Source organism: Paramisgurnus dabryanus, chromosome 23, assembly GCF_030506205.2.
Source record: "Paramisgurnus dabryanus chromosome 23, PD_genome_1.1, whole genome shotgun sequence".
Lineage (NCBI taxonomy): Eukaryota > Metazoa > Chordata > Actinopteri > Cypriniformes > Cobitidae > Paramisgurnus > Paramisgurnus dabryanus.
The window spans coordinates 24,699,736-24,726,125 of record NC_133359.1 but is presented as its reverse complement, the minus strand read 5'-3'; the positions used below and the strand labels follow the sequence as shown (position 1 = coordinate 24,726,125).

Genomic DNA, 26,390 nt, shown 5'->3' with positions numbered 1-26,390 from the left:
TCTATCTATCTATCTATCTATCTATCTATCTATCTATCTATCTATCTATCTATCTATCTATCTATCTATCTATCTATCTATCTATCTATAAATCCCTCTGTCCGTCAGTCAGTCTGTCCATCTATCTGTCTGTCTGTCTATCTATTTATTTATCTATCTGTTTGTCTGTTTGTTTGTTTGTCTATCTATCTATATATCTGTCTGTCTGTCTTTCTGTCTGTTCGTCTATCTGTCTGTCTGTCTGTCCGTCTGTCTGTCTATCTATCTATTCCAGTTTCCAAACCAGTCAGAGACAGCGATGTGAGGACATCAAGAGGAAATAAAGTAAGATTAATAATATTATGTTTATTATTTATCTTTGTGCTATTTGATTTGTATTATTGAATGTTTCTAATTTGGTAAGTCGTTTTTTTTAAGACAACAAGAAAGCGCTCTCAGTGCTTGACTGAGGAGTTGAAGAGGAAAGGGCAGCTGCACAATCCTTAAATTATGGTAAGCGCAAATCAATGAAATAAGTCATGCTTTAATTTGACAGAATCTGTTTTGTAACAAAGTATTTTTACTTGTGTTTTGTAGATGGCAGTCTGTCGGTAGAGATGCAGTAGATCTCTCTATCCTATCTATCTGTCTGTCTGTCTGTCTATCTTTCTGTCTGTCTGTCTGTCTGTTTGTCCATCCGTCTATCTATCTATCAGAGTCACCAGAGGAAGAAGAGGGTGAGAAAGATTAGAATTGGTTTCTGTTTGATTTATTTCTGCATTAGTATAAACTGTACTGATGTACATGTTTTTGTTTTCAGCTCTTGGAGTCAAACCCAGTGTACTGGCTGTGGACAAAGTGTGTTTCTGAATCACCACTAACATGATGTCAGATGAAGAAGACAATGCTGTTGATGAAGTGTCGGGTAGATTGTGAGACCTTCATCGTTCTTCAGTCAGGCGCTCTGTAATCTGTGTGCTAAGCTGCAGCTGCGACTGTGTGTGTTTGAGCTATGCAGCATTGAATTGCTGTCTAACAGAATGCCATTGCTTACCTACAACCCAGAGGCAGCAAAATAAACACATTTCATTCCAAATCTGATCCCAAGAACATAATCTCTTGCTTTTTTAACTTTTTGTGTGTTTATTTTTCCTATGCTTTATTAATAAAACTCTTACATTTTATCAACATGTTTCTCCCAAATGTTACATAGTTTTTTATAATATAAGCCTTTATGACACATATATTGTTATAATATATCTTATTTAATATAATCCGTAATGTTATTAAATAGTACAAATGACAAGGTATTGAAATTCGAGAGCTTTCTGACTTCTATCACACAACATTGCTGGCAACATCCAAGAATTATGTTGTGGCAACATATAAAAGACTTTCACAATCCTAGCTTGGTCGTCAGATTATGTTGCAGTTGCATAACAGTCAAATATTTTGGTTAACTGGGAATTTAGGGCCGCATTTCCCAAATGCATGGTACTGTAAGCCGAATAAGATTGTCTGCCGACATTATTAATACGCTCGCTTGTAAAGTTTATTCAGAGCCGCTGTATTTTGCTACTTATGTTGTCTGTCGTTTTTTCTGTGTTTTCCCTGCTTCAATTAATGTAAAGCTGCTTTAAAACAATTACCAATTGTGAAAAGTGCTATATAAATAAAATAAAATTGAATTGAATTGTAAAAAACAGTTGTATGAATCACCTGAGATTCAGGGGCCGTTCCCCAAAAGCATCATAAGTTAAGTAGTGCTTGAAAATGGTTGAAGATCTACGAGTGCTCCTAGGTTGTAAATCACTAAGTGCATTGTAAGAAGACAAAGTTAAGAGGTCACCTGCTGGATAACCAGCATACCTAAACTTTACTCCTGTGCAGTGATGATAATTTAATGGTTTTAAATATACATATCTTTATTCAGATATTTTTTTTGTTTAATTGATTAAATAAATTAAATTGAAAACAAAATAAAATGACTGAAGATAAATTTATTCAGAGAAAAAAAGCGATGAGTGGTTGCTGGCATCTGCTGCTACATTTCAGGAACATTAAAATGTTGTTTAAAAGGAAAAGTGCATGTGATTAAAGAAAACATGTGATTAAAGATTTTAAGAATGTGATAAGAGGCAGATTCGCCTGATGTTCACATATCAAACACTGACTATCATAGTTCCACTTATATTAAAAGGCAATGCTTGAAGAAACTGAATACCTGATTTGCAGAAAAGCTGTATTTTTAGCTCTTACCTCTGATCGTAAAGTTTATAATGACCAAAAGTTCTGCTCAATAAATATTTTGTAAATTGAAATACAATAAGCTATATAATAATAAAAACTAATAATATTACACTGCACAATGGGATAACTATTATTTGACATTATAGAATGACTCGTAATTTTAGCACACGCTTGCTTTTTTAAGCCTAATGTTCTTCACTTGAAGTGCATGTGGTAATATTGTTTAATGTATAACAACCCATCAGGCAACAACAAAAAAGTTTCCTCAGACCCAAAATTTCCATGAAAAAGTTTATTAAAGTTAAAAGAGTTGGACACGACTTTTAGACTTCGCGAAAACGCCAACATGACAATCAAAACCCACAACTTATCCAGCAGTTCACATAACCTGTAGCACAGAGAAAAGATATAGTGGTGTTACAAAAACACTTCCCTGCATCCCTAACCTGAATAAACAAATAATAAGAGGAAAAACAATAAAATAAAGGATGGTATCAAAGACCAACTGTCCTAAAAGACTTTTTAAACAACAGTCACATACATGTCCTCACGTTATAGGAACAAGAGCTCAAAGCAAACACAAGAAGTTTGTCTTACAAATAACAGGACATGAGAAATCACAGGCCTGAGACAAAAACTGAGCATGCTAACAAGCAAACTAGCAGTAAATGTAGAGGACAGGGTTGTTAAGCCCGCCCACAGAACAGCCAAACCATTTTATGTGAAAGCATCTTTATCTCAGTTTTTAATGTTTGATTAATTTTTAATCTTATGCAAATCCTAGGGAACAAACAACAAACTCAAATGTCTAAAATCTGTTTTGATTTAATGTTTTTAATGTCCATGTGTTTGTTAAATCAAGACATGAGGCCGAATGAAACAGTTCAGTATATTACAGTGTTTCAATAGTCAATGGTTAATGTTAATTGTTTTCAAACATAATAAATGTTTAACATCTTGAGTCTGGAAGTGGGTTGTCTAAGTCTTATTTCAAAATGAGGTTTATATTGTTCATTTATATTATCATTTATATTATTATGGGCTTTGTATTGTGTAGCTTCTGAATTTCTATAGGTGCAGACAAAATGTTTATTATACGCTTGCTTTACCAGCACTTTTCTATACATTGTTTTATGCATGCATATTGATATTATGCACAACATTTGCTCTTTATGAACCTTATAAAAATCAAGGAAAGAGCAAATCAATACATGTCTTTAAGTACAGACCTTCTGAAATGAGGAGAACAGATAAAAGTCAGTGTGTGATATGTGAACATTATTACAGCCGGAAAACCTTTAATCACATGATTCCTTTACACAATTATAGGATAGTTTGTTAAGTTTACACTTTAGTAGTCTTGTAGTAGTAGTTTACACTTCAGCACTACAGTATGTTCCTAAATTACGAAGAAACAAAATAAGAAAAAGCCATCAGGTTTATGATGTAGCTGTCATGGACACTGTTTTGAGTTTTACGCATGTTAGCTATTTTCCTTTTTAATATATTTTTTATTGCCCCTGAAATGCAGCAGCAGTCGCCAGCAACCCTTTGTCCTTTTGTCCCCACCAATAACTTGCCAGTGTTGTTTTCTTCTTCATTGTTTTATTAATCAATGTTCAGTCAATCACACTGAAGTCACATTGTTCAGGACCTAAAATATGCAATTTGCCGGTTGTCCAGTAGGTGACCTCGTAACTCTCCTTACCATGCACCTAGTGTGTTTCCACTAGGTCCTGTAGGCAACTCTAAAGTCCTGTTTCACTGCCCCACTTCACTCATCTTGATTTCTCAAGGCTGAAGTTATGTCTGGAAGAGGAAAAGGCGGTAAAGGACTCGGTAAAGGAGGCGCTAAGCGTCATCGCAAGGTTTTGCGTGATAACATCCAGGGAATCACCAAACCCGCCATCCGTCGTCTCGCTCGTCGTGGTGGAGTCAAGCGAATCTCCGGTCTGATCTATGAGGAGACTCGCGGTGTGTTGAAGGTGTTTTTGGAGAACGTTATTCGTGACGCCGTCACCTACACTGAACACGCCAAGAGAAAGACCGTCACCGCCATGGATGTCGTCTATGCTCTGAAGCGTCAGGGTCGCACTCTGTACGGTTTCGGAGGTTAATCGCCTAAACGCCACACAAACTCAAACGGCTCTTTTAAGAGCCACCCACATTATCACATAAAGAGTCGATACTTGCTCGATGTTTCTGTTTTGTATTGATATAAATGGTCTAATAAATAAACCGTGTTTTAAAGTTAGCAACATGTATGGATTATTTGAATTTTTCATTTTACACAGACCTGTTATGGCACTGCGTTGTTTTTGCCGTTCTTTAAATGTTGAGGTACTTCTCCAAAATACAAAAGTGTTTTAGATTCATAACAAAGTTCGTATAACTAACGCCCTAAAAACGAAAAATGTTTCCAAAATCTGTGCTGTAAACTTAGGGACCCCTAATAATTTTCGCACTGATTATGCATAGCCTGCCCCATTTGTGCTTAGTCTTTGCTTACAGTCACAGATAAAAATAATTTATGTAATAAACACTCTTGTGTTGAGAATCTTAGAATGTGTTCGCAATTTATTAGTGTTGTGTCCCCAAGCATTAGTAATGTTATACTGCCTTTATACGCATAGGTAAGAGATCTCGCTTGTAATAGTTAAACATTTTATTCCAAAATGAAGATAAACAGCAAAAGGCTGCCGACTCTTATAAAAAATTTAAAGAAATTGTATTTTTAAAATGAGCGGGAAAGTACATTGCACTAGAATGCGTGGGTGTATTAAATTCAAACATTAGGCTATGGGTGGGGCTACCGTTTAAGCGACTTTGATTGGCTCTCTTACGTGTTTGCTGCTCCAATGAAATCCATTCGTGCCATCTGTCCAATGAAGACACCCAATCAGCACCATGAGCCTGATCTCCATGAAAATTAGCATGAACAGAGAATAAATATTTCTTCACCAGCGCAGATCGTTACACACTCTGTTGTTCTGTCTTGAGCAATCATGCCTGAGCCAGCGAAGTCCGCACCTAAGAAGGGGTCCAAGAAGGCCGTTACTAAAACCGCTGTAAAGGGCGGTAAGAAGCGCAAGAGGTCCAGGAAGGAGAGCTATGCTATCTACGTCTACAAGGTCTTGAAGCAGGTTCATCCTGACACCGGGATTTCCTCTAAGGCCATGGGGATCATGAACTCTTTCGTCAATGATATTTTCGAGCGTATCGCCGGTGAGTCCTCTCGTCTCGCTCACTACAACAAGCGCTCCACCATCACATCGAGAGAGATCCAGACCGCCGTGCGTCTGCTGCTGCCCGGTGAACTCGCTAAACACGCCGTGTCTGAGGGAACAAAGGCCGTCACCAAGTACACCAGCTCCAAATAAATCTCTTGAAGCTTTCAACACCCAAAGGCTCTTTTAAGAGCCACCCACTTTCTCGTTTGAAGAGCTTCTGTATTTGACTTGAAATAGTTGGCAAAACAATTCTTCTTAATGTATTTAGTTAATTCTGTTATGAAGCCGATTCAAAATCTCAACTGATACAGTCGCTTTGCAAAATAATTCATTTTATTTAGCTTTTTTCTGTGATTTTTGTCCACTAAAGCCTCAATGTACTTCATACATTTACATACTTCGTACTATTAATGTCATCTGCAGTTTTGATTTGTCATTACATGCCCAGATCCAGGGCCTGTATTCATGAAACATCTTCTGGCAAAGAGTTGCTCCTGGTGACAAAAATAATGCAATTAATAGAAATGTGGGTGTTTCCCCTTAAAATAAACGATTCTTGTAAATAATAAATTCAGAAAGTTTCTTGACCCTTAAGAGATGTTTTAAGATCCAAAATTGTTAGGAGCATCAATGAGGACTTTTAAGAGGCTTAATATTTTCTTAAGCAGCAGTGAAAGTGGACAAAATGCAAAGGAGATGAAAAGTGTTGCACACAATGTAAAGCAGTGGGTTTATAAGGCGCAACACATTAGATTGTGCAGGGTTTTATGTTTGTAACCAATCTTAGAGCCGTGCTAACATCTCCGACACAGCGCAGAAATGCCATAGCACCAGAAATAATCATAAGATTAACTAAGTTTTGTTATTTTAAAGCACAGATATCTCAGTATTGATGAAGTGTTGATAAGTGTAAGGTTTATGATTTGTGATCAGCAAGAGTTGCGCTCAAAGTTTTCAGAATGGTCCCTTACAATAGACCTCCCCTCATCGTGCATATAATAAATGTAAAATACCAAATTGTCATATTTGCCTCAGGTAAAGCATGTGTTCAGTAAACACATTGTCTTTGTATAAGAAATGTAGAAGCTAGATATAAATTTGGTTTCAGAAATGCCCGCAGTTTTACATCTCACATCTATATGTTTATTATGTTTTTGTAAATAAATAATGTAAATGTGTGCCTACACTAAAATTCATGGATTCATTTAATGCTGATCAATCTCTATGGCCCACCAATTAAAGGGGATGACAGTAAACCAATAAAAAAGTTAAAATAGCTTTATTGACATGGTTGAATGAGTCTTCACTTTGCCAAATCATAGAAACAATAAATATACAAATACATTATAGAAACATGAAAATACAAATACATGTAAATCAACAGTTGTGGTTCAGCTCCACTGCTTGTCCTTCTGTCATTACAAGACTTGGCGAACCTTGCAGACAGATTTAAGCTTGTTGAGATTTCTCGCAGTGGTAGTTTGTAATTTTTTGTTTAATTTGAATTCTGAATCTTTCTAGTGGTTTGTGAAATGGTGGAAATGTTCCCCTAATTTAGGTATAATTTAGGCATGATGTTAAAAAGTACAGTAATGGTCCCACTTTATTTTGTGTACGGTGTGGACACAATTTGTCTTTTGTTTGAAGCTATTAAACAGTTCATTAGGACTGAATCACTGGTGTGCATGTATTTCAGTATCTCACTGTCACTGTTATGTTATTGATGAATGCGCGAGGCCACTTTTATGCCCTGTTAACCTTGCAATTTGAGTATAATTATATAGATTTTGTCAACATCTGACCGTAGATGCTGACACAAAGATACAGGAAGTCTCTGGATGGCGCGTGTGCTTCAAGATGATTTAAGAAACTACTTTATATAACATTTCACAAGTCCTTCATTGATGTTCATTTAATTTAAGTGATTTAAAAAAGTGTCTGTTAAAAACACAGAAGACCTTCTCGACCTGTCATTAAATATTAAACGATAAAAACTCATGAAAACCATAAGCAGCTTTATCGAGCGACTGATGTTGATCTTGGATTTTATATGAAGATGCCAAAATAACCTTTTCGTCCACGCGTGTTTTAGTGTCTATATATAGCTCTGAACCTCTGCTGTGTGTTTACAGTGTCCTTTAATGCGCCAACGTGTTTTAGTACTCTGGTTTTGTTGTAAAAGTTAGAGGAGAAAACACACACGTTAACGGCTCGTGTAGGCGCACAGACACTGCGCTGTAACGGTTGAGTCTATATGGTTCTCATATGCTGTGTAAAAGCGCCGCGCGCTCTGCTGCTCCGCATTTACTGATCTCGTGTTGACTTTCTGATAATACAGATCCGCTAAAAATAAGATGGCAGAAACCGCCCCAGCTGTTGCCGTCGTGCCGGCCAAGGCCCCCAAGAAGAAATCCGCTGCAAAAGCTAAGAAAACGGGACCAAGCGTGGGTGATCTCATCGTCAAAGCTGTTTCGGCTTCCAAGGAGAGGAGCGGTGTGTCTCTCGCTGCCCTGAAGAAAGCGCTCGTCGCCGGTGGGTACGACGTGGAGAAGAACAACTCCCGCGTTAAGATCGCCATCAAGAATCTGGTGACTAAAGGCACTCTGGTCCAGACCAAAGGCACCGGCGCTTCCGGCTCTTTTAAACTCAACAAAAAGCAGGCAGAGACCAAGGCAAAACCAGCGAAGAAAGCCGCTCCTAAAGCAAAGAAGCCCGCAGCCAAGAAACCCGCCGCTGCCAAGAAGCCCAAGACTGCAGCGACAAAGAAGACCGCCGCTAAGAAATCACCCAAGAAAGCAGCGAAGAAACCAGCCGCCACCGCCGCTAAAAAGGCAACAAAGAGCCCCAAGAAAGCAAAGAAGCCAGCGGCTCCTAAGAAAGCAGCGAAGAGCCCCAAGAAAGCGAAGGCTGCTAAACCCAAGACGGCAAAGCCCAAAGCAGCTAAGCCTAAAAAGGCAGCGCCCAAAAAGAAATAAAGTCAAAACTTTATTTCCAACAAAAAGGCTCTTTTAAGAGCCACCCACCAGCCCTTTAAAGAGCAATGTTTCAATGTGTGTAATTTTTTTTGCAGTTAAACTCCAGAATTTATCTCATTTATTAAAACAATAAATACTTCATAAAATAGTACTTCTACTAAGAAGTCTCTAAAAGTTTTACTTTAGTGCCACGCAGATTTTGCAGCGTCTCTGCCATAAGAAAGCATTAGATTTTAATGCAACTTTAGTATTAAAGTTAAAAACGCTTTGTATATATGAAATGCAGTAGAGTATAAAGATGTAAGCAAAAGTTATTGAAGCATAATAACACTACAGTACACTGCAGTACAGATACTTGTATTTTGTTCCCGAGTAAAGTAAAAATACTTCACTACTTTCCACCTTTGCTATTAAATGCGCTAACAACAAAAACAAACATATTAGTTAACTTTCAGTTTTTTTTACAGTTTATTTCTTCTCAGGCAACACATACATTTATACACATATAAATGTATACATTATAATGAACTGTAAGTTGGATTAAAGCATCTGCCAAATGTATAAATATGAATATAAGCGGCAATTGTAAAACAAAGGCAGGCAGAAAGATAGAAGGGGGCGGGATTTTGTATTTGGAGGGAAGTTCAGTGATTGGTTTGAACTTTTCACAGACTTCAACCAATAGGCAAATAAAGCAGCTCTTAAATACTGGAAACAACAACCTTGAGTCACAACTTTTTGTGACTACAAAAGTTAAACGAAAATGAGCGGCAGAGGCAAAACCGGTGGTAAAGCCAGAGCAAAGGCTAAGACTCGTTCATCTAGAGCCGGACTTCAGTTTCCTGTCGGCCGTGTTCACAGACTTCTTCGCAAGGGTAACTATGGAGAGCGCGTCGGTGCTGGAGCTCCAGTTTATCTCGCCGCTGTGCTCGAGTATCTTACTGCTGAGATCCTGGAGTTGGCCGGAAACGCCGCTCGTGACAACAAGAAGACTCGCATCATTCCCCGCCATTTACAGCTGGCAGTGCGTAACGACGAGGAGTTGAACAAACTCTTGGGTCGCGTGACCATCGCTCAGGGCGGTGTGTTGCCCAACATTCAGGCTGTGTTGCTGCCAAAAAAGACCGAGAAGCCCGCTAAGGCAAAGTAAAGCTAGTTTGACCAAGAATGAAACAAAGGCTCTTTTAAGAGCCACCCATTTTAACTATAAAAGAGTGAAACCCGTTTTATTGTATAGATTATGCATGTGTGTTATAACGTTAAACCATTTGCAAAGCGAGATGCTTTAAGAAATATCCATGCTTGAATAGATTTAAGCAGGGGTTTTCAAACTGGGGTCAGGGAACGTCCTATTTCTTGCTACATGGATGCTATCAGTTTTCTTTTCTATTGTGCCCTTTATATTGGTGGTGTTTGTTATATTTTCTGTAAAGCTGCTATGAAATCGGATTTCTGTAATAAAATCGAATAAAAAATTTTTTCAGGTTTGTTCATCCAAAGTGCAACCAACTATTTAAGTCCGAACAGAGTGTCTTTATAAAATATCATTTGCTATTCATTTAACAGTTTAGATGTCTTATAAATTTTTCCTTCTTGTAAAGGTGGTGTTGTCACCTCCTACATCTCCATAATCATAGTTATAACATAAATAAAGAATTGATCACAAAAAAAATAGATGTCTTAAAAATGTTTCTTTGTATATAAAGGTTCCTAACATAATATATAGACTCCAAAATGCACGCTTACATGGTGTTAAGGGACGTCTGAGATCACATTGCGATTATATTATTTGTGTCAGGGTCGCTTTCATACTGGTGATTTCTTTTGCTTTTTACGTTTTTATGTAAAGTATTTTTTATCAGAACATTTTAAATTATTAATTTCATATGACATTTAAACTTAAATATAATAACTTAAATGTGGCATTAAACTAAACAAAGGATATCGAGCGGGAACAAACCGCTTCTGCTCGTTTGAAAAGAGCCAATGGCCAGTAAACGTCACACATTGGCCAATCACATGTCAGTTTACTGTCTACGCCCTCTGAGCTCGTGGTCTTCTTGTCTTTAAAAGCAGCTTGCTGAGTGTAATTCTGTATTCACTTTTCTACGAGGAAGAGTTTTGACTTCAGTCATGGCAAGGACAAAGCAGACCGCTCGTAAATCCACCGGAGGCAAAGCGCCCAGGAAGCAGCTCGCTACTAAAGCTGCCCGTAAGAGCGCCCCAGCTACCGGCGGTGTGAAGAAGCCTCATCGTTACAGGCCCGGTACCGTAGCGCTGAGAGAAATCCGCCGCTATCAGAAGTCCACTGAGCTGCTGATCCGTAAGCTGCCTTTCCAGCGTCTGGTGAGAGAAATCGCCCAAGACTTCAAGACTGATCTGCGCTTCCAGAGCTCCGCCGTCATGGCCCTGCAGGAGTCCAGCGAAGCTTATTTGGTCGGTCTGTTTGAGGACACAAATCTGTGCGCCATCCACGCCAAGAGGGTCACCATCATGCCCAAAGACATCCAGCTGGCCCGCCGCATTCGTGGAGAACGCGCCTAAACTGTGCAAACTTCAACCACATCAACACAAAGGCTCTTTTAAGAGCCACCACAATTCCAGTGAACGAGAGAATTTCTTTACATTTAATCTAAACTTTAACTCCTGAATAGTTTTAAGAAAAAAAAAAAATTAACTTTACAACTATCATTAAAAGTAATGAAAAGAAGGATTGGTTTTAAATTCAAGACTCAAATTAATAAGGTTGGAGTTTTTTTCTCCTGATTTTATCTGTAGTAACTTTTTAGTGGTCATATAAGCACTACAATCCACTGACTATTTAACCACCAACTAAAACGTTATGACATGTGAGTACAGCCGGAAAATAAGACCCGTTTAATTATTCCCGAGCTCATAATGTAATGGTCAAGCATTTATAGTTTTCGCTTAAGTATAAAGTGGTTAAATATTCGTTTCGTGAAAATTGCATCTATTAACACTACCATACGTAAGTGCCTATTAAAAATGGGATAAACCCACTGATCTATATAAATGACTGGATTGCGCATGACGTCACACTTGTGAAGCCACCGCGCCGCCATGTTGGTATACCCAAACGTTCTATTAAATCAATGGACGTTATCAGATTTTAATGATAAAACATCACTTTACTCGTCTTCGATTTTATATGTGAAGTTACCCTGTACATTATTACAACACAAACGTTCAAAGCATGTAAATAGTTACTTACTGAAAGTTGTACATTTTGCGTTTTAAACAGTTATTATACATTCATCTTTATTACAGTATCAGATCAGCAGACAGACCGCAGCATATTTAGTATTAATGACAATAAACGTGCTCATTCTGAAATCTAAATAAATAATCATACTTTGTACCGTATGTGTATGCAATAATTTGCTAGTTTTGTAATAATGTTATCTAAACTTACAAGTTACCTAAACTTATTTAGAGAAATAACGCTGACCGTCACAGTGTAGCTGAATGTCAAACAAAACTTTATTTATACCCGTGTCATTAACAAATGCAACACACACTCACCTTAACGGTTTTTTTATAAATCCATTATCCTGCCCGATTAAAAGATAAACATTGCAAATAACACCAGAATTATCAAATAATTAACGTACACATTTCCTAAAAATTAACCTTGTGTAACTGATACGCTGTAAAGCGGGTAAATTTTGATCATGATTTTGAATGGAAGTCAATGACGCTCTCTGCCGGTTGGGTATACCAAGATGGCGGCTCGAACTCTGTGCTGGCGTCACCTCACGCAGTTACGTCAAGCGTTCTATGCGCAATCCAGTCATTTATATAGATCAGTGGATAAACCACAAAAAAATGAAGATCCTCGCTTTACATTTGGTTTTACATCTTGTTAACATTGCTGCATCTGTAAAACATCACATTTACTATTAACAAGCATGGCTGCATGTGCAAAAATCATAATTTGGTAAACGTAAATATTTTTATATGTGATAACAAATGCAGCTCTGAAGTAAAATGGAGGTGGGTCAAACTAGAAGCACATTGCTGACTCCGCCTTCATTTCTGTGTGTTTCCATCAGGTCCTGTAGGCAACTGCAAAGTCCTGTTTCACAGCACTGAGCAAATTCAAGTCGGCCGTTACTCCAAAGAGGGAGGGTATCGGGCACCCTGGCTCATTATAAATGTAAACCCCAATAATAAATTTATAATTTATGTTATAATTGACTGTCATTGTGCTATGAACTACACTATTCACACCAACGAGGTATATAAGAGAAAACAAAGAGCTTTATTTATAAACACACAACTATGTACAAAGCAGCATAATGTCTCTTATGTTGTCCTCCAAACACGTCAAAAAGTGCCCAAGACACTCGGGAAAGATCCCTAAAAAAATTTTCAAAGTGTTGAAAAAAAAAACACTAAAACGTTGGGAAAAAATCACTTTCGCAGGCGCATATGGTGAGTTGCCCTGTCCTTTGGTATCGCCTCTAATCCGGATTGCAGCGTGGCACAGAGCTCGGAGAGTTCCAGGCTGCAAGAGAGCGGTGGCCGCACAATCCAGACACCCCGTCAACAATGCCGTCTTCCTCATCAGACATGAGATCTATGGTGGCGCACTTCCACTGTAGCAAATAGGAGGTCACGGCTTCGTTATGAGGCGGCGTTAGTCTGTCAAAACAAAATGTGCGGGTTTAAGCTCGGATCTATTAACGTATCTATTTCCTACAAGAATAAAAACATATTCTTTAAATCGTAACGTTACGTTACCCTTGCTATGGTACATAGCGCCTGCAGTTTGCCTCAGAGTTATGGAGACGCCGTACATCCTCCTGAAAATTACAAGACAAAAAACACTAAGTTATAAAACACACACTGGTTGTGCTAACGTTACTTAAAAAATATGCTTAAACATACAATTATTCTTACCGCAATATTGGGATTGTGCACCAGTCTTCTCTTTTTGGAGTTATTTTCTTTCACAGTAACGTTACAGTTTTTCGACTCCAAAGCAGCCAACCTCTCCTCCATGGACAGCAACCTGGAGTTTACTACGGCAAACTGCTCATTCACATTGGCAAACTGCTCATTCACATTGGAAGTAAGCAGATCAAGCTGACGAGACAGTCCACTCAAAGCATTCAGCAGTTTACTCTCATCGGTCAGCGGACTGGATGAAAGGGGTTGGTCGCGTCCATGCAGCGGAGATGAAGGGGAGCTGAAGGCTAGACGCCGTCCTGCCATATCCTCGGAGTTCATTTCACTTTCATCAATCTCTCTAAGTCCAGTAAAGTTTTCTTCCAGGTCTTTCCACATTGACGGTACAACACTCACAGCGGGTTCATGACTGGATATCAGCAGGCTCTGTACGTTATCTGACGAAGCCCTTTTGTTTTTTTTCTCCCAAACTCCATTTTTGAAATAGCGCTTTCTGTGGTCAAAATACTGTGTATGACACAGTTCATTGTCGCAATGTTCACAGAAGCGCCGAGGTCGTTTCTTCAGTCTCGGGACTTCCATCTTTCAACTCACAGCACACCGTGTTGATATCACACAGAGCTTCAGGCACACCGCGCTTGTTTATATCACACGTATGCGCGCACGTCTCGCGAGATCTTCCTTATAACAACCCAACAAACACAAAACGTTCCCCTAACGTTCCCATATGGTTCCCATTTGGTTATTTTTTTGGGAACCAAATAAGAACGTTCTGGGAACGTTCCCTGTAGGTTATTTTTATAATAACCTAAAGAGAACCTTCCCGGAACGTTCCCTGCAGGTTATTTTTAGTTTTTTTTTTATAACCTAAAGGGAACCTTCCCGGAACGTTCCCTGCAGGTTATTTTAAGGTTTTTTATTTATAACCTAAAGGGAACCTTCCCGGAACGTTCCCTGCAGGTTATTTGTTGGTTTTTTATTTATAACCTAAAGGGAACCTTCCCGGAACGTTCCCTGCAGGTTATTTGTAGGTTTTTTATTTATAACCTAAAGGGAACCTTCCCGGAACGTTCCCTGCAGGTTATTTGTAGGTTTTTTATTTATAACCTAAAGAGAACCTTTCCGGAACGTTCCCTGCAGGTTATTTTTAGGTTTTTATTTATAACCTAAGGGGAACCTTCCCGGAACGTTCCCTGCAGGTTAGTTTTAGGTTTTTTATTTATAACCTAAAGAGAACCTTCCCGGAACGTTCCCTGTAGGTTATTTTTAGGTTTTTATTTATAACCTAAGGGAAACCTTCCCGGAACGTTCCCTACCTCCTGAAAAAAACAGCTTAAACCAGGCTAAGCTGGTTGGCTGGTTTTAGCTGGTTTAAGATGGAAATAGCTGGCCAGCCTGGTCAAGCTGGTTTCCCAGCCTGGTCAAGGTGGTCTCCCAGGCTGGTCAAGGTGGTCTCCCAGGCTGGCCAAGCTGGTCTCCCAGGCTGACCAGGCTGGTCAAGCTGGTCTCCCAGCCTGGCCAGGCTGGTATTATGGCTGGTCAAGCTGGTCTCCCAGCCTGGCCAGCTTAAACCAGCTAAGACAAGCCAGCCTGACCACCAAGCAGGCATGACCAACCTTCAACGTTGAAATTTGATTAAAATAACCTCAGTTGTTTTTTCAACATTGATACAATGTTGAAACAAAGGTGAATGGTAAACGATTGCTAAAGGTTAATACAATGCTTAAAAATCAACGTTGAAATTTGGTTGAAATAATGTCAGTACGGCGAATGGTAAATGGTTCTTTTATGACATTTTAATTTGTGAATCCTTTAGATAAAAATGTAAAAACTCATTTAATGAAAATACTTATTTTTATAAAATTTAACAAAAGTAATTGATCAAGTTAAAAATATATTAGACACATGCAAATAAATCATCTTTGTATCTTTATTTTTCCCTTTTAAAACAAGTGCCTTTTTGGTAAATATTTTTCTAGGTTCCTCATATTATATAATGTTTAAGAAGCTAAAAATATTTTTTGTATACTATTTGATTGATTTTAACACTGGTGGGGCATTTGATTTCCATATGAATTTAGGAGATGGATTAGGCTATTTTTTTAAGCATTATTATGGTTGTTTTATTTTTATTATATTTTCATCACAATGTCTAAAATATAACGTTTCAAATTAGTGCTGGGCAAAGATTAATCCTGATTAATCGCATACAAAATAAAAGTGATTTTTTTTTTTGCATAATATATGTGCGTGTACTGCATCTAATTATTATGTATATTTAACCACACACACATTCATATATTAATTTCAGAATTGTTTTATTTATATATCTTTTTTTATTTATATTATAGATTATATAAAAATATAAATAAATATATATAAACATGTAAATGTTTCTTAAATACATATATGAATGTGTGTGTATATATTTATACATAATAATTAGACACAGCACACACTCATATATTATACCAATAATCACTTTTATTTTGTATGCGATTAATCGCGATTAATCTTTGCCCAGCACCATTTCAAATATAAATTTTAAGAATACCCTTAATAATATAATAACATACAACCTTTTATCTGCTTTCTTTATGGTTCCACAGACAGCTCCCTCAGCCTTTTGTATGCAAAACATGCCCATGCGGGCCCACTGTGAGGTATATTGTGGGACAGTGTGGGCAAGGCAAACTCACACCACATCCCAAATGGGCCCCCAAATTATCATTGTTTGTTATTATCTTAGCAGATAATTTTCTTTTGATGTTTGTTGTTGTTGTTTAATCAAAAACCAGTTACTACACTTTTATTATAATAAAACCATTTTTTTATTTTTATTTTTTTATAAAGCTCTGTCCATTTAGAACAAAATGTGCATGCATGTTTATGAAATAATTGAACCCTCCCCCGGGTGAAGATCTAAAAAGCTATGTTTTAAAAGCACAATATTTCTGTTTATTTTAATACAAGAAATGTTTATTGTTAAACAAGTTCTAATTTTCAGTTCAGTCTGGACGTGGGACATCTTTTTTACCATCTTTATTGTTCTTTAACATGTTGTCTTTTGTTATGTGTTATTAGCGAGGGGCAACCTTCCGATCTCTCTAATGAAGCCAACACGGAAGTGATTTAAACTGCAATTCATCGACTGGCTCCAAAAGGGAGTCAATTCCCATAGACTCCCATGTTAAAAATTGCCAACTTTACAGTAGAAAATAATATGTTTACAGCCTGGTACAAAAAGTGTTTTTGGCCTATATAGCTAATTTTGCCCGTCATGACAACTGTGAGGGGGGTGAATGTTTTTGTAACTCATCCGTTTAAATTATATTAAGCCTTAAACTTCTGTATAATTAAGGGCGTGGCCGCTTGAGTGTCGGTTGAACAGCCACTGCTGTCACTAGACTCGCGCTAGGCGGGCGTGGTTTCACCTCAGCTTCACCCATATCCCGCCTCTTTACGTCAATGTATCGCGAGAGCGAGTCAAGAAATTACACTCTCGCGGTACAATGACGTTTACCTGTCAGCGCAGCAAGAAGTCGAACACACGTATTTGCGTGCGCGCGCCTCGGTCCTTGTGAGTTCAAAGTGGATTTTAACCGTTTACCTCAGACGACAGTTTTCATTTCTATGGTAAATTCTAAGGTAAGTTTTTATTAATTCCTGGTTAAGTCATTAAAATAAGTTCACAGTTATGTTTGTTTTGTTTTTATTAACAGTTAATTCGATATGACTCAAATATTCTGAACTTTTTAATGTTGACCGTTGATGCAGTGGTTTGACTGAGCTCGTGACGCATCTGAGCTAATGTAGTAAAGATCTTAAATTTGTCTTTACCTTCTATAAAAATGTGTTATCCTCGTTCTTCAAATTTATTTGACATTGTTTAGTTAATTATAACGCAAGTTATTTAAATGTAGGGTTTGACGCGTAAATGTAGGGTTATTTAACTTACAGTACGGACACACAGTTTTCAGTAAGTTAGCCTGTTAAAACGGTTAAGAATTTAAACAGAAGCCATCAATTCTGGATTAATAACTATTGTATATTTATGTTCACTTTTCTTTACAGGTCATTTTCTTGTTGTGTTGTGATGTGTTCCATTGGCTGAAGAGTAAGTATTATTTTGTGTTTATATTTGCATCCAATACATAAGCGCCCAAAAAGTGCATATCTGGTTTATCATTGTCATTAGGAAAATATAAGAAAATAATTTAGGATACAATGGTTATTGTTCAGCACAGCAATTCATTTCTATTTGATTTGATTTATTGGACAAAAATTGAAATAACACATTTGTCAAGGATAACACAATAAAGTTAAAATAACTTATTTCCATTGTGGTCCTTAATGTCACTATTCCTTCTACAGTATGTAAGTTAGGCTTACATATTTCAAACCCTTTTTTTCAATAGACAGAGCCAGAAGTGAATTCATAGTTCAGAGTGGATGTTGACATAAGTTTTAGAGAGGCTTCATATTGACATATAAAATTTGTCTTTGTGGTGGTGTACATAACAGCATTATTTTCTATCTTTATGTATTATGGCTTTAATCATAATTTTTTAAATGATGGCTATGTCCATGACCTACCACCCACCATTGTAACGCACCACCAAGCTAGCATTTTGTAATAGAAATCAATAATTTACAATTTATTTTTGAAGCATCTCCCCTACAATATTACAATTCATTTAGTATTTGTTTTGTATTCAGATCAAATTCTACTAATCGTAATAACTAAGATGCAGTGTTTTGTATTTCACAATTTATATTTTCTTTTGAAAAGGGGCCATGACTTGTTTTTTATTTTATTATGTGTTTCATATTGTAGGCAGATTACCATGCAATTTGATGAAGTGTGATAAAATACACAGAGGTGAAGTCACGTGTCTTTCCAGATGCCCAAATCTGTACCACTCAAAAGGTAATGAAGTGACAGTGTACCATGACAAATAATGTAAACATTATTTCTTTCAAAGTTGTACTTGGGCCACAGTTTTTTCTATTTCTAACCAAAACATTACATTTATGATTCTATACTAATGAAATATGTTTTTCTTTTTCCAAACTTTATCAAATGCAATGATCGCTAAGATGAGCCTGAAGAGGAGATTTGGGAAGATGCTGTTTCATAAGTCTTTGCTTTGCCAGATCACCTGTGGTAAGTTTGTAAAAGATATATTAAAAATAGGACCAGAACATCTCCTAATCAAATTTTTTGATCAGGTCGGGATGTCTGCTAACATGATGCCTTGTTGGTCTGGGCGAGTTTGAAGTCTCTCACAGACAGTCCAGAAGGTCTGGAGTCCATGTTAGCTTTTATTGGTAAGGGACTGCACAAAAGGCTGTTTGACCCACACCTAAAGCAACCAGTCAATAGCCTCTTTCACACAGTAGTTCTGGTAAATTACCATGAATTTACCAGAATGAATTTACCAGTAAATACAAAAATGTGCTGTTCACACACGCAGTGACGTTCCGTCTTTTTACCAGTAAGACATCATTCACACATCAGTATCAAAATACCGGTAAATTCGTTGAGAAAGCGGACGTTCCTGTGGGGTGCGGCGAGCTCAGTGTTGTATTTGTAAACAATCCACGTCGTTCATATCCACGGTCTGTATTTTGTTGTTTTCACGTCTGTGGTAAACAGTCGCGAAGTTGCTCATGATGACTAAACAACATTGCATGAGGCGACGTCAAACCGAAAATGCATTTTAAACAACAGTACTGTTTGCACTTTAGGCTTCACAGAGGGCGTGCTACGTTGGGAATTCTGCAAGTAGGTGGTAAGCTGTTTTAAACAGCTTTGGTGAAGAAATATTGATGTAAACTTCAGGTGTGCTCGACTTTCAAGGAGCATGTGTGTGGAAACGTCCGTAAACAGTGCGGGGGTAAACGCATCATTTGTATTAAACATTATGATTGGCCCGAAGCTGTCAGCACGGTCTGACGTCGTCTGTTCTAAATGCCGGTAATCCTATATTTTTCGTTCACACATAGCGCTTACCGGTAAAATACTGGTAATCTTACAACCTCTCTTACTGGTAAATTAGGAGCACTGATTTACCGGAAAGGTTCTGTTCAACTTCACACATGATCTGTTAACTGCAATTTACCAGTAAATGTTTGCTCTGTTCAGCATCTCTTTGGGGGGAGGGTTTTAAAGTTGATATGACCTAAGTATTCCGACCCTTTACTCAGTACTTAGTTAAACACCTTTTGAAGTAGCAGTTACAGCCTCAGGTCATTTTGGGTATGACACAGCAATCTTTGCAACTTCTGGATTCATTTGTAACCAAAGCAATCAGAAGCACCATTCACTTCTATAGTATTCTTTTATCCTACTATGGAAGTCAATGGTGCTTCAGGTCAGTTTGGTTACAGACATTCCTCAAAATATCTTAATGTGTTCATCAGAACCCATCAGCAACCATCAAGAGAAATTGGAGGCAGCTGAGCTAAATTGCAGATATTGATGCAAATGATCTGAATATGTATAATGTAAATACGTACATAAGCTAGGCATGTTCCAATCCTAAACTTTCAATATAGTTAATGGACATTTATATTATATTTCACAAGTTAATAATGATTTATATGCATAAAATAATGATTTACTGACTGCTTAATATGTTCTAGACTTTAAAAACGGTTGTGTTAAAACAAACCCAATCATTGTTATTTTTGGGACACATTTAAACTGACTGCCTTGTCCCAAACTAGACACAGCTGTGTTTTTATTTGAACAACACATTTGTGTTTCTTTTAATACAACGTTGTTGTAAACACACAGAGTTGTGTCTAGTTTTGGACAACGCATTTAGTGTTTTTTAATGTAATATATAAACACTGATTGGGTTTGTTTTAACACAACCATTTTAATAAGATACTGTGATTTTAGAAGAATGCAAACAATTGCTGTATGTTAGAATTGTTAATTTTAAATTGCTCACACAGTAGGACTATAATTAATTACTACAGTAAACAATTCTGCCAAATGCATAAATGCAACAAAGTATATAGTCAGTATGTGTTCATAATTATTTTCTACTTATTAGAAAATACATGTTGTTGTTGTTTTAGATTAACTACATACGGTCCCTTGGGGGAGCCAACCCAGGTGAAGTCCACTGAAGTCCCGATTGCCTACAGCATGAAATGGAGGAAGGGTAAGAAAGCCTTCCAAATGCTTAGAATCTGCCCTTTAATAATAGGCAAGCTTTCTTTTTCGTCTCATTGTTTAAACTCATTTCTGTCCGTTTATTCTCAGCAATATCCAATTAAAAGAGACAGAATAAGATTGGACCAGAATATCACACTCTAAATTCTGCTGGGTTATTTTTAACCCAATGCTGGGTAAATATTGGACAGAACACATGGGTTACCTTTTAAATAAAGCACTGCATTGAAACAACCCAGTATAGGTTTATTTATTATTTACTAATGCAGTATGCCTACTAGAAATGGGTAAATTAAGGCATGCTCAAGAAGAAAAGTGGCCAAGAAGAAAATACATTACGTTAGGACTAGGGATGCTCCGATCGATCGGCCGCCGATCGGTATCGGCCGATAACGTCATTAAATGACTCCATCGGTCCTCGCTAAATTTGTCGATCTCATAAACCGATCTTTCTGTTTACCTTTGTCAACATAGGGCTCCTGAATGCGGCTGCAGTTAGAGACCATTTTTACGCAATGCGAGCATTTTTATAACCCATCGCTCGTGTGTGACATGAAGATTTGCATTTCTCTCTTTGCGCTTGCAGAGATAAGCGTATTTTCTATGAGGACGCGATCTGATCAACAGCGCGACGCGTCTTCACATTCCCATCAAACAGCGTATACAACACACATCTATCGCGGATAATTGCATCCTCATGCCAAAAGTTTATTATTTGCATGCGTTTTAAAGTTTGAGCGTTTAAACTTTCATTTTCCTCACAGCTGCTCTTGTCCATGTACATCCGGCGCATGCACACACAGAAGCCTCAGTCATCAGTGCACGTGAACAGAGTGATCTCTCTCACGTCTTAAAGCTACAGTATCCTAATTCATCTCTCAATAAAATCACTTTCTGCTCTTCACTAAAGAACTGTTATACTTCATACGAATGCGTGTATGTTTAATTCATACAGTTTAGACTTTGAAGTGTTTTATTTTTATCACTTTTAACTGACATAAGACTTTTTAAAGGCATATTCAATTTCTCTTTGCAGAAGAAATATTTGTTGTGCTAATTTTTTGATTCTCTATTAAAACAATAATAAACCTAATTACTGCAAGTAATATAACAAAGGCAACATCTGTGTTATTACTTTATCTAGAAAAAATGTTACCAGTAACAGTCATCAAAAAGCTTGCACATCAGCTTGAAAAATCGGTATCGGCATTGGTATCGGCCGATCACGAAGACAACAAATCGGTGATCGGTATCGGCCTGCAAAAACCCTGATCGGAGCATCCCTAGTTAGGACTAGGCCTGTCGCGATAAACGATAAATCCATTAATCGCACGGTAAATAAAATGAGCTCGATCATTTTTTTTCGGCCGCAATAATTCACATTTGCATGCTTGTTTGTTTTCCTTGTCTCTCTCTCTCTCTACCAAAGAGACTGGATGACCGCTCCGTGCAACGAGTGACAAGGAGTGAACCCTCGTCAGTCATTTGTCAGTCGCATGATCTGTGTGGGGAGGGGGGACTCCTGGCGTAGCCTATCACAGTAGGCGTACTGAGGAGGATGAGCGCCGCGTAAAGGGCCGGGTATACTTTTTTCCGCGTCCGCGTCCGGCTCGCGCGCGCACGCGTCCGCGCAGCTTTCCGAGTATAGTCCCCGCGGCTACACGCGGATGGCCGCGTTCGACACTATACGCAATACAAATGATTTCTTATTCAAATTATTCGTCTAACAGGCTGTCAGGGCAGCACTGATTTGGCGACATTTACAGTACATTAAAACATTTGGATAGGTGAAGAAAAGTAACTGATCCACCATTGCAAACACAGTTTAGGAAAAACAACAAGACAACAAAGAACAGGAATCAAACAAACATGCTCCACAGCTTTCTGTTCTTGGAAGAAGTAAAAGTTAAAGAAGAAAAACGATAGTGTGTGTGTAAATGCTGTCTATTTCCTTTGTATAATTGTTTATAGTGGAGTGTCCTGTCTAAATATTTTCTCGCGCATGCGCTGTCGTACGCGGACTGTACGCGCACTGTCCGCGCGGTCTCAAATTTTGGGCTGCACGCGGACGGTCCGCGCGGCCGGCCGCGGACCCTCCTGATGACGAAAATGACGTCATGCGGACGGCGCGCATACGCGGACGTCCCTAGTATACTTTCGGCTTAAGGAGTGTAGCAGGAGAAAACACTAGTTGAGACGAGAGTTGAAGAAAAAGATGGATTTACTAGAGGCTGTTTACACTTGTCATTAACATGCGTTTTCATCAATCGGATCACAATGTTTTACGTCTTTTCTGACTTTTCTGACTTTTCTGACACAAGGTGAACAGTGCTATTTTTAACCTTTCATTGATAAACTAAAGCGGGTGATCTCCGCAGTTTCATTTTGCAAGCGTGTGAAAGTTGCGCGATCTTATTTCATCAATTCCGCTGAAAATTCAGAGAAAGCTCTAACATATACATGTAGAAAATACTGTGCAGCATGTTTACTTCCTAAACAAGCAGTGGACATAATATTAGTTTGCGTCCATATAAACTCATAATTACTCCCGCTGGCGTTTAAATGACAGCGGAAAGACTCGACCACCGTCTCGACAGACCACCCCCTCACAGTATTCAGGACAGAAGCGGTCGAAAGTGGACAAAAGAGACAGATTTAAATACCAGGTGTAAACGTGATATGTCTCTCTCGTCCACTTGTGATCTGATCAAAAACACATCTTAATACCAAGTTTAAACAGCCAAGTTTCAAAACCAAACGCTACAGCTGCAGTGTGGGAGTACTTTGGATTTAAACCTAATGACCGAGGTGAACCACTAAACCTGAACGAGCCGTTATGTCACATTTGTGGTAAAAACGTAGCACTTAAAAGTGGCAACATGACAAACATGCATATGCACCTAAAACGCAATCATCCTGTTATTTTGTTCATTTCGTGTGGATATTTAAAATGTCTTCCAGTTCCAGTATTACTTATTGTTTAGAAATAAAAGTTTATAGATCTTTGAAAAGGTGTATCTGCATTATTATAATGGTCCCGGAGCATCAATGTTATCGTCTATCGCGATAAATTCCGAGGCAATTTATCGTCTAGCAATATTTGTTATCGTGACAGGCCTAGTTAGGACTGATGTGATTTGTAACTGGTACTGATGTGCTTATAAAATAAGAAAAACATATAAATGATCAGAATATCAACTTGCATAATTATGCATGTAGTAATCATAACAACAGTTACAACCATACATCACAATTGTGGTTATACAGGAGTATGAGTATGACATGACATGATGAACTTGTATGTTTAATTCAGGGGTGGCAAATGTTGGTCCTGGAGGTCTGCAGTCCTGCAGAGTTTAGCTCCAGCTCTAATCAAACACACCTGAACAGGCTAAAATCAAGGTCTAAAGAGTTACTAGAAAGCTACGGGCAGGTGAGCTTTTATCAGGGTTGGAGCTAAAATCTGCAGGACTGCCCTCTCCAGGACCAATGTTCGCCATCCCTGGTTTAAATGGCACATATTTTACAAGGCCAATTCTTATGAATTTGTACAGTAAATCATACAAATACCTATGACTATTATTAAAATAAGAATGAATTAAATCAGTACAATGAGCCACCTCGTAACATACATAGTACTAATTGCCATGAGATTGTGTTTTTTTATAATCAGCTGAAAAATTAATTTAATTCTTTCATCGAATTGTATTTACAATCTACACATTATAGAAATTATTGACTGTGATTATTTTATTTTGTTTACAGAATCAACACAGAAAAACTACAAGGCATTAAAGGCCCTTGACGTGGAAGACTTAATTGCATTAGCCCTGAAATTTGCCCCACACAGAAATTTAAAATGGTAATCATATTCAGTGTTTCCCACAGGATTTAGAGAGACTTTTTTAGAGCATGTGGCGATTACGTCACACACTAATTAGCATATATGTGATGTGTTTGCGTTTGATTGAGTGTTGGCACCTGAAATATGTTTAATTTCTTCTCTTTTATCTGTCACATTATATTGCATATTACAGTTTTTCTCAGTTGCTTAAACACATTTACTGAAATTATGCCTCATATTCTCTAAACAGTAAACACAATTGCATAACATCTCACACAATACTCCAAGTATTATATTTTCAGGTCAAAATTAAACTCTACACTCAAAACCATGGAGGCAACAGTGAAGCGACTCAAATTAGGCTTTACTCGTGGCTCAGCCTCCCTCATAATCATACCATGGACAAGGACATGGTCAGCTAGAGTGGCTTGAATCTGAGACTGCTTGTCACCTTTCACCATGTCCTCCTCCTCTTCCTCCTCCTTCAACAAGTCCTCTTCCTCCTCCTTCTTTCCCTCCTCCTCCTCCTCCTTTGCTAATTGAGCCTTAGCTGTGCTGACTTGAGTGAACAGTATTGAATGCTAGTGCTTTCCATATGACCACATGTTGTAAGCCTCGAGAGATGTAGGGATTTGTGTGTAGAGTTTTGAAGTAAAACTTCACTGATTTAAAACTCATGTGTTAAATCAGGGGAGTAGTGTTTATTGTTCAGCAAATTGATTTTGAATGATTGTGCTTCTTGAAAAATGGCGTTATGGTTTTGAAATTTTAGTTCAAAAGCCTGTTTATCGTGTTTCCGCAATCGAGAAAAACTGTAAAACAACTGCATGCTATTTTTTACATATTATCTGTTCGGTTGTCAGACATGAAACGAGTATACTATAAAGTAGTGACAAAACACGACCCAGAAACACCTTGTGTTCAATTTAACCAGTTGTTCCTTTAACGGCTGCTAAAATCCTGATTTATAAACGCGACATCGTCTGAAGCGCTTGCAAGAATGAATTAAGCCGTTTACCAGTAAAATATAAATGTAAATTGGAACCACCATACTCAATCCCACAGCGACATCTTAAAATAAAAACTCGTTTAAAAACTGTACTATTGCAGTACTAAACTTTTACCAACTTGTAGCTGTCGAAGTAACAAAAAAAAACCTTTTGAATAGATTTGTTCTAAAAATACTAAGGTAAAAGAGAATCATTTTGCTGATTAAATCAGTTGTTGTAGAGAAAATAGCCTACTTTTAAAGAAACCATGCGTAAAAGATAGCATACTTTTGAAAATTATGGTGTGAAACTTTTTTACTTGTATACACTTTATCATATTGGTTTAATAACTCTGCTTGTTCGAATATATATATATATATAGCCTTTATAGTTTAAAATAAAATGTCGTAAAGAATCATTATCAAAATTACTAATATCCTGGCGCTGAACTTTTTCTTGTTTGTATGTCTCTTGTTTATCAGTATACCAATATAATTATTTAAAATGAAATATTCTTCTGATAACCAAACTGCAGCGCACTAAATATATTTAAAACTTTTTACGAAGAAGTAGGCCTACACAAAACGCGTTTCAAATCTGTATATGCATTTTTATCAGACCATTTGACGGGGTCGTGCAACTTAATGATAATACTTTTGTCATTGAATTGTTCATCTAAATGTTTAACCTAATGTTACACTAACTTACGTTGCCTTTATTGTTTGTTACTTTTGCAGATGGCAGAGATTGCTGTGGAGTTCTGAAGTTCATTGTTTAAATGTTTTCATTTTTAATATATTAAAATGTTTTTTTATGATACAATGTTCTACATGTTTATTGCCAATTTTATGTGTTATATAAGCAAATTATCTACCCTATTATATTATTATCTAAGTCTATAAATTCTATAAATGTTCCTGTGATTAATGATTTTGATTTTATGTCTACGAATAAAGAATCCATGGATCAACATGGATTGTGTGATTATTTGTTCATTTAAAT

The 26,390-nt window shown here is 37.5% G+C and overlaps 6 protein-coding genes and 2 long non-coding RNA genes across 9 annotated transcripts; 7 read left to right on the top strand and 1 right to left on the bottom strand.

The window, feature by feature from the left end:
• Positions 1-249: 249 nt before the first annotated feature.
• On the top strand, positions 250-697 carry LOC135781736 (uncharacterized). The gene is made up of 3 exons (XR_010545220.1): positions 250-324; positions 418-492; positions 577-697. It is a non-coding gene; the product is annotated as an uncharacterized lncRNA (long non-coding RNA).
• Positions 698-4,006: 3,309 nt separating this feature from the next.
• Positions 4,007-4,405, top strand: LOC141281470 (histone H4). The gene has a single exon (XM_073813234.1). It carries the CDS (start codon positions 4,035-4,037, stop codon positions 4,344-4,346), a length of 312 nt encoding a protein of 103 aa, XP_073669335.1. The 5' UTR covers positions 4,007-4,034; the 3' UTR covers positions 4,347-4,405.
• Positions 4,406-5,222: 817 nt separating this feature from the next.
• Positions 5,223-5,695, top strand: LOC135780987 (histone H2B-like). Its single transcript, XM_065291294.2, has one exon. The coding sequence runs from the start codon at positions 5,235-5,237 to the stop codon at positions 5,607-5,609; it is 375 nt and encodes a 124-aa protein (XP_065147366.1). The 5' UTR covers positions 5,223-5,234; the 3' UTR covers positions 5,610-5,695.
• Positions 5,696-7,813: 2,118 nt separating this feature from the next.
• LOC135780981 (histone H1-like) lies at positions 7,814-8,434 on the top strand. The gene has a single exon (XM_065291289.1). It carries the CDS (start codon positions 7,814-7,816, stop codon positions 8,432-8,434), a length of 621 nt encoding a protein of 206 aa, XP_065147361.1.
• Positions 8,435-9,197: 763 nt separating this feature from the next.
• On the top strand, positions 9,198-9,594 carry LOC135780986 (histone H2A-like). Its single transcript, XM_065291293.2, has one exon. It carries the CDS (start codon positions 9,198-9,200, stop codon positions 9,582-9,584), a length of 387 nt encoding a protein of 128 aa, XP_065147365.1. The 3' UTR covers positions 9,585-9,594.
• Positions 9,595-10,560: 966 nt separating this feature from the next.
• LOC141281504 (histone H3) lies at positions 10,561-10,978 on the top strand. The gene has a single exon (XM_073813336.1). The coding sequence runs from the start codon at positions 10,568-10,570 to the stop codon at positions 10,976-10,978; it is 411 nt and encodes a 136-aa protein (XP_073669437.1). The 5' UTR covers positions 10,561-10,567.
• Positions 10,979-12,710: 1,732 nt separating this feature from the next.
• LOC135780980 (uncharacterized) lies at positions 12,711-13,988 on the bottom strand. The gene is made up of 3 exons (XM_065291288.2): positions 13,358-13,988; positions 13,199-13,260; positions 12,711-13,099 (listed from the first exon to the last, which is right to left on the bottom strand). Exons 1-2 carry the CDS (start codon positions 13,946-13,948, stop codon positions 13,204-13,206), a joined length of 648 nt encoding a protein of 215 aa, XP_065147360.1. The 5' UTR covers positions 13,949-13,988; the 3' UTR covers positions 12,711-13,099; positions 13,199-13,203.
• Positions 13,989-16,742: 2,754 nt separating this feature from the next.
• LOC135780992 (uncharacterized) lies at positions 16,743-26,358 on the top strand. Of its 2 annotated transcripts, XR_010545052.2 has the most exons (9): positions 16,743-17,014; positions 17,441-17,483; positions 18,204-18,296; positions 18,467-18,533; positions 18,599-18,697; positions 20,459-20,544; positions 20,646-20,731; positions 24,321-24,417; positions 26,126-26,358. It is a non-coding gene; the product is annotated as an uncharacterized lncRNA (long non-coding RNA). The 2 variants fall into 2 exon arrangements; XR_010545051.2 differs by lacking the exon at positions 20,646-20,731 and having other exon boundaries at positions 16,758-17,014.
• Positions 26,359-26,390: the final 32 nt, after the last annotated feature.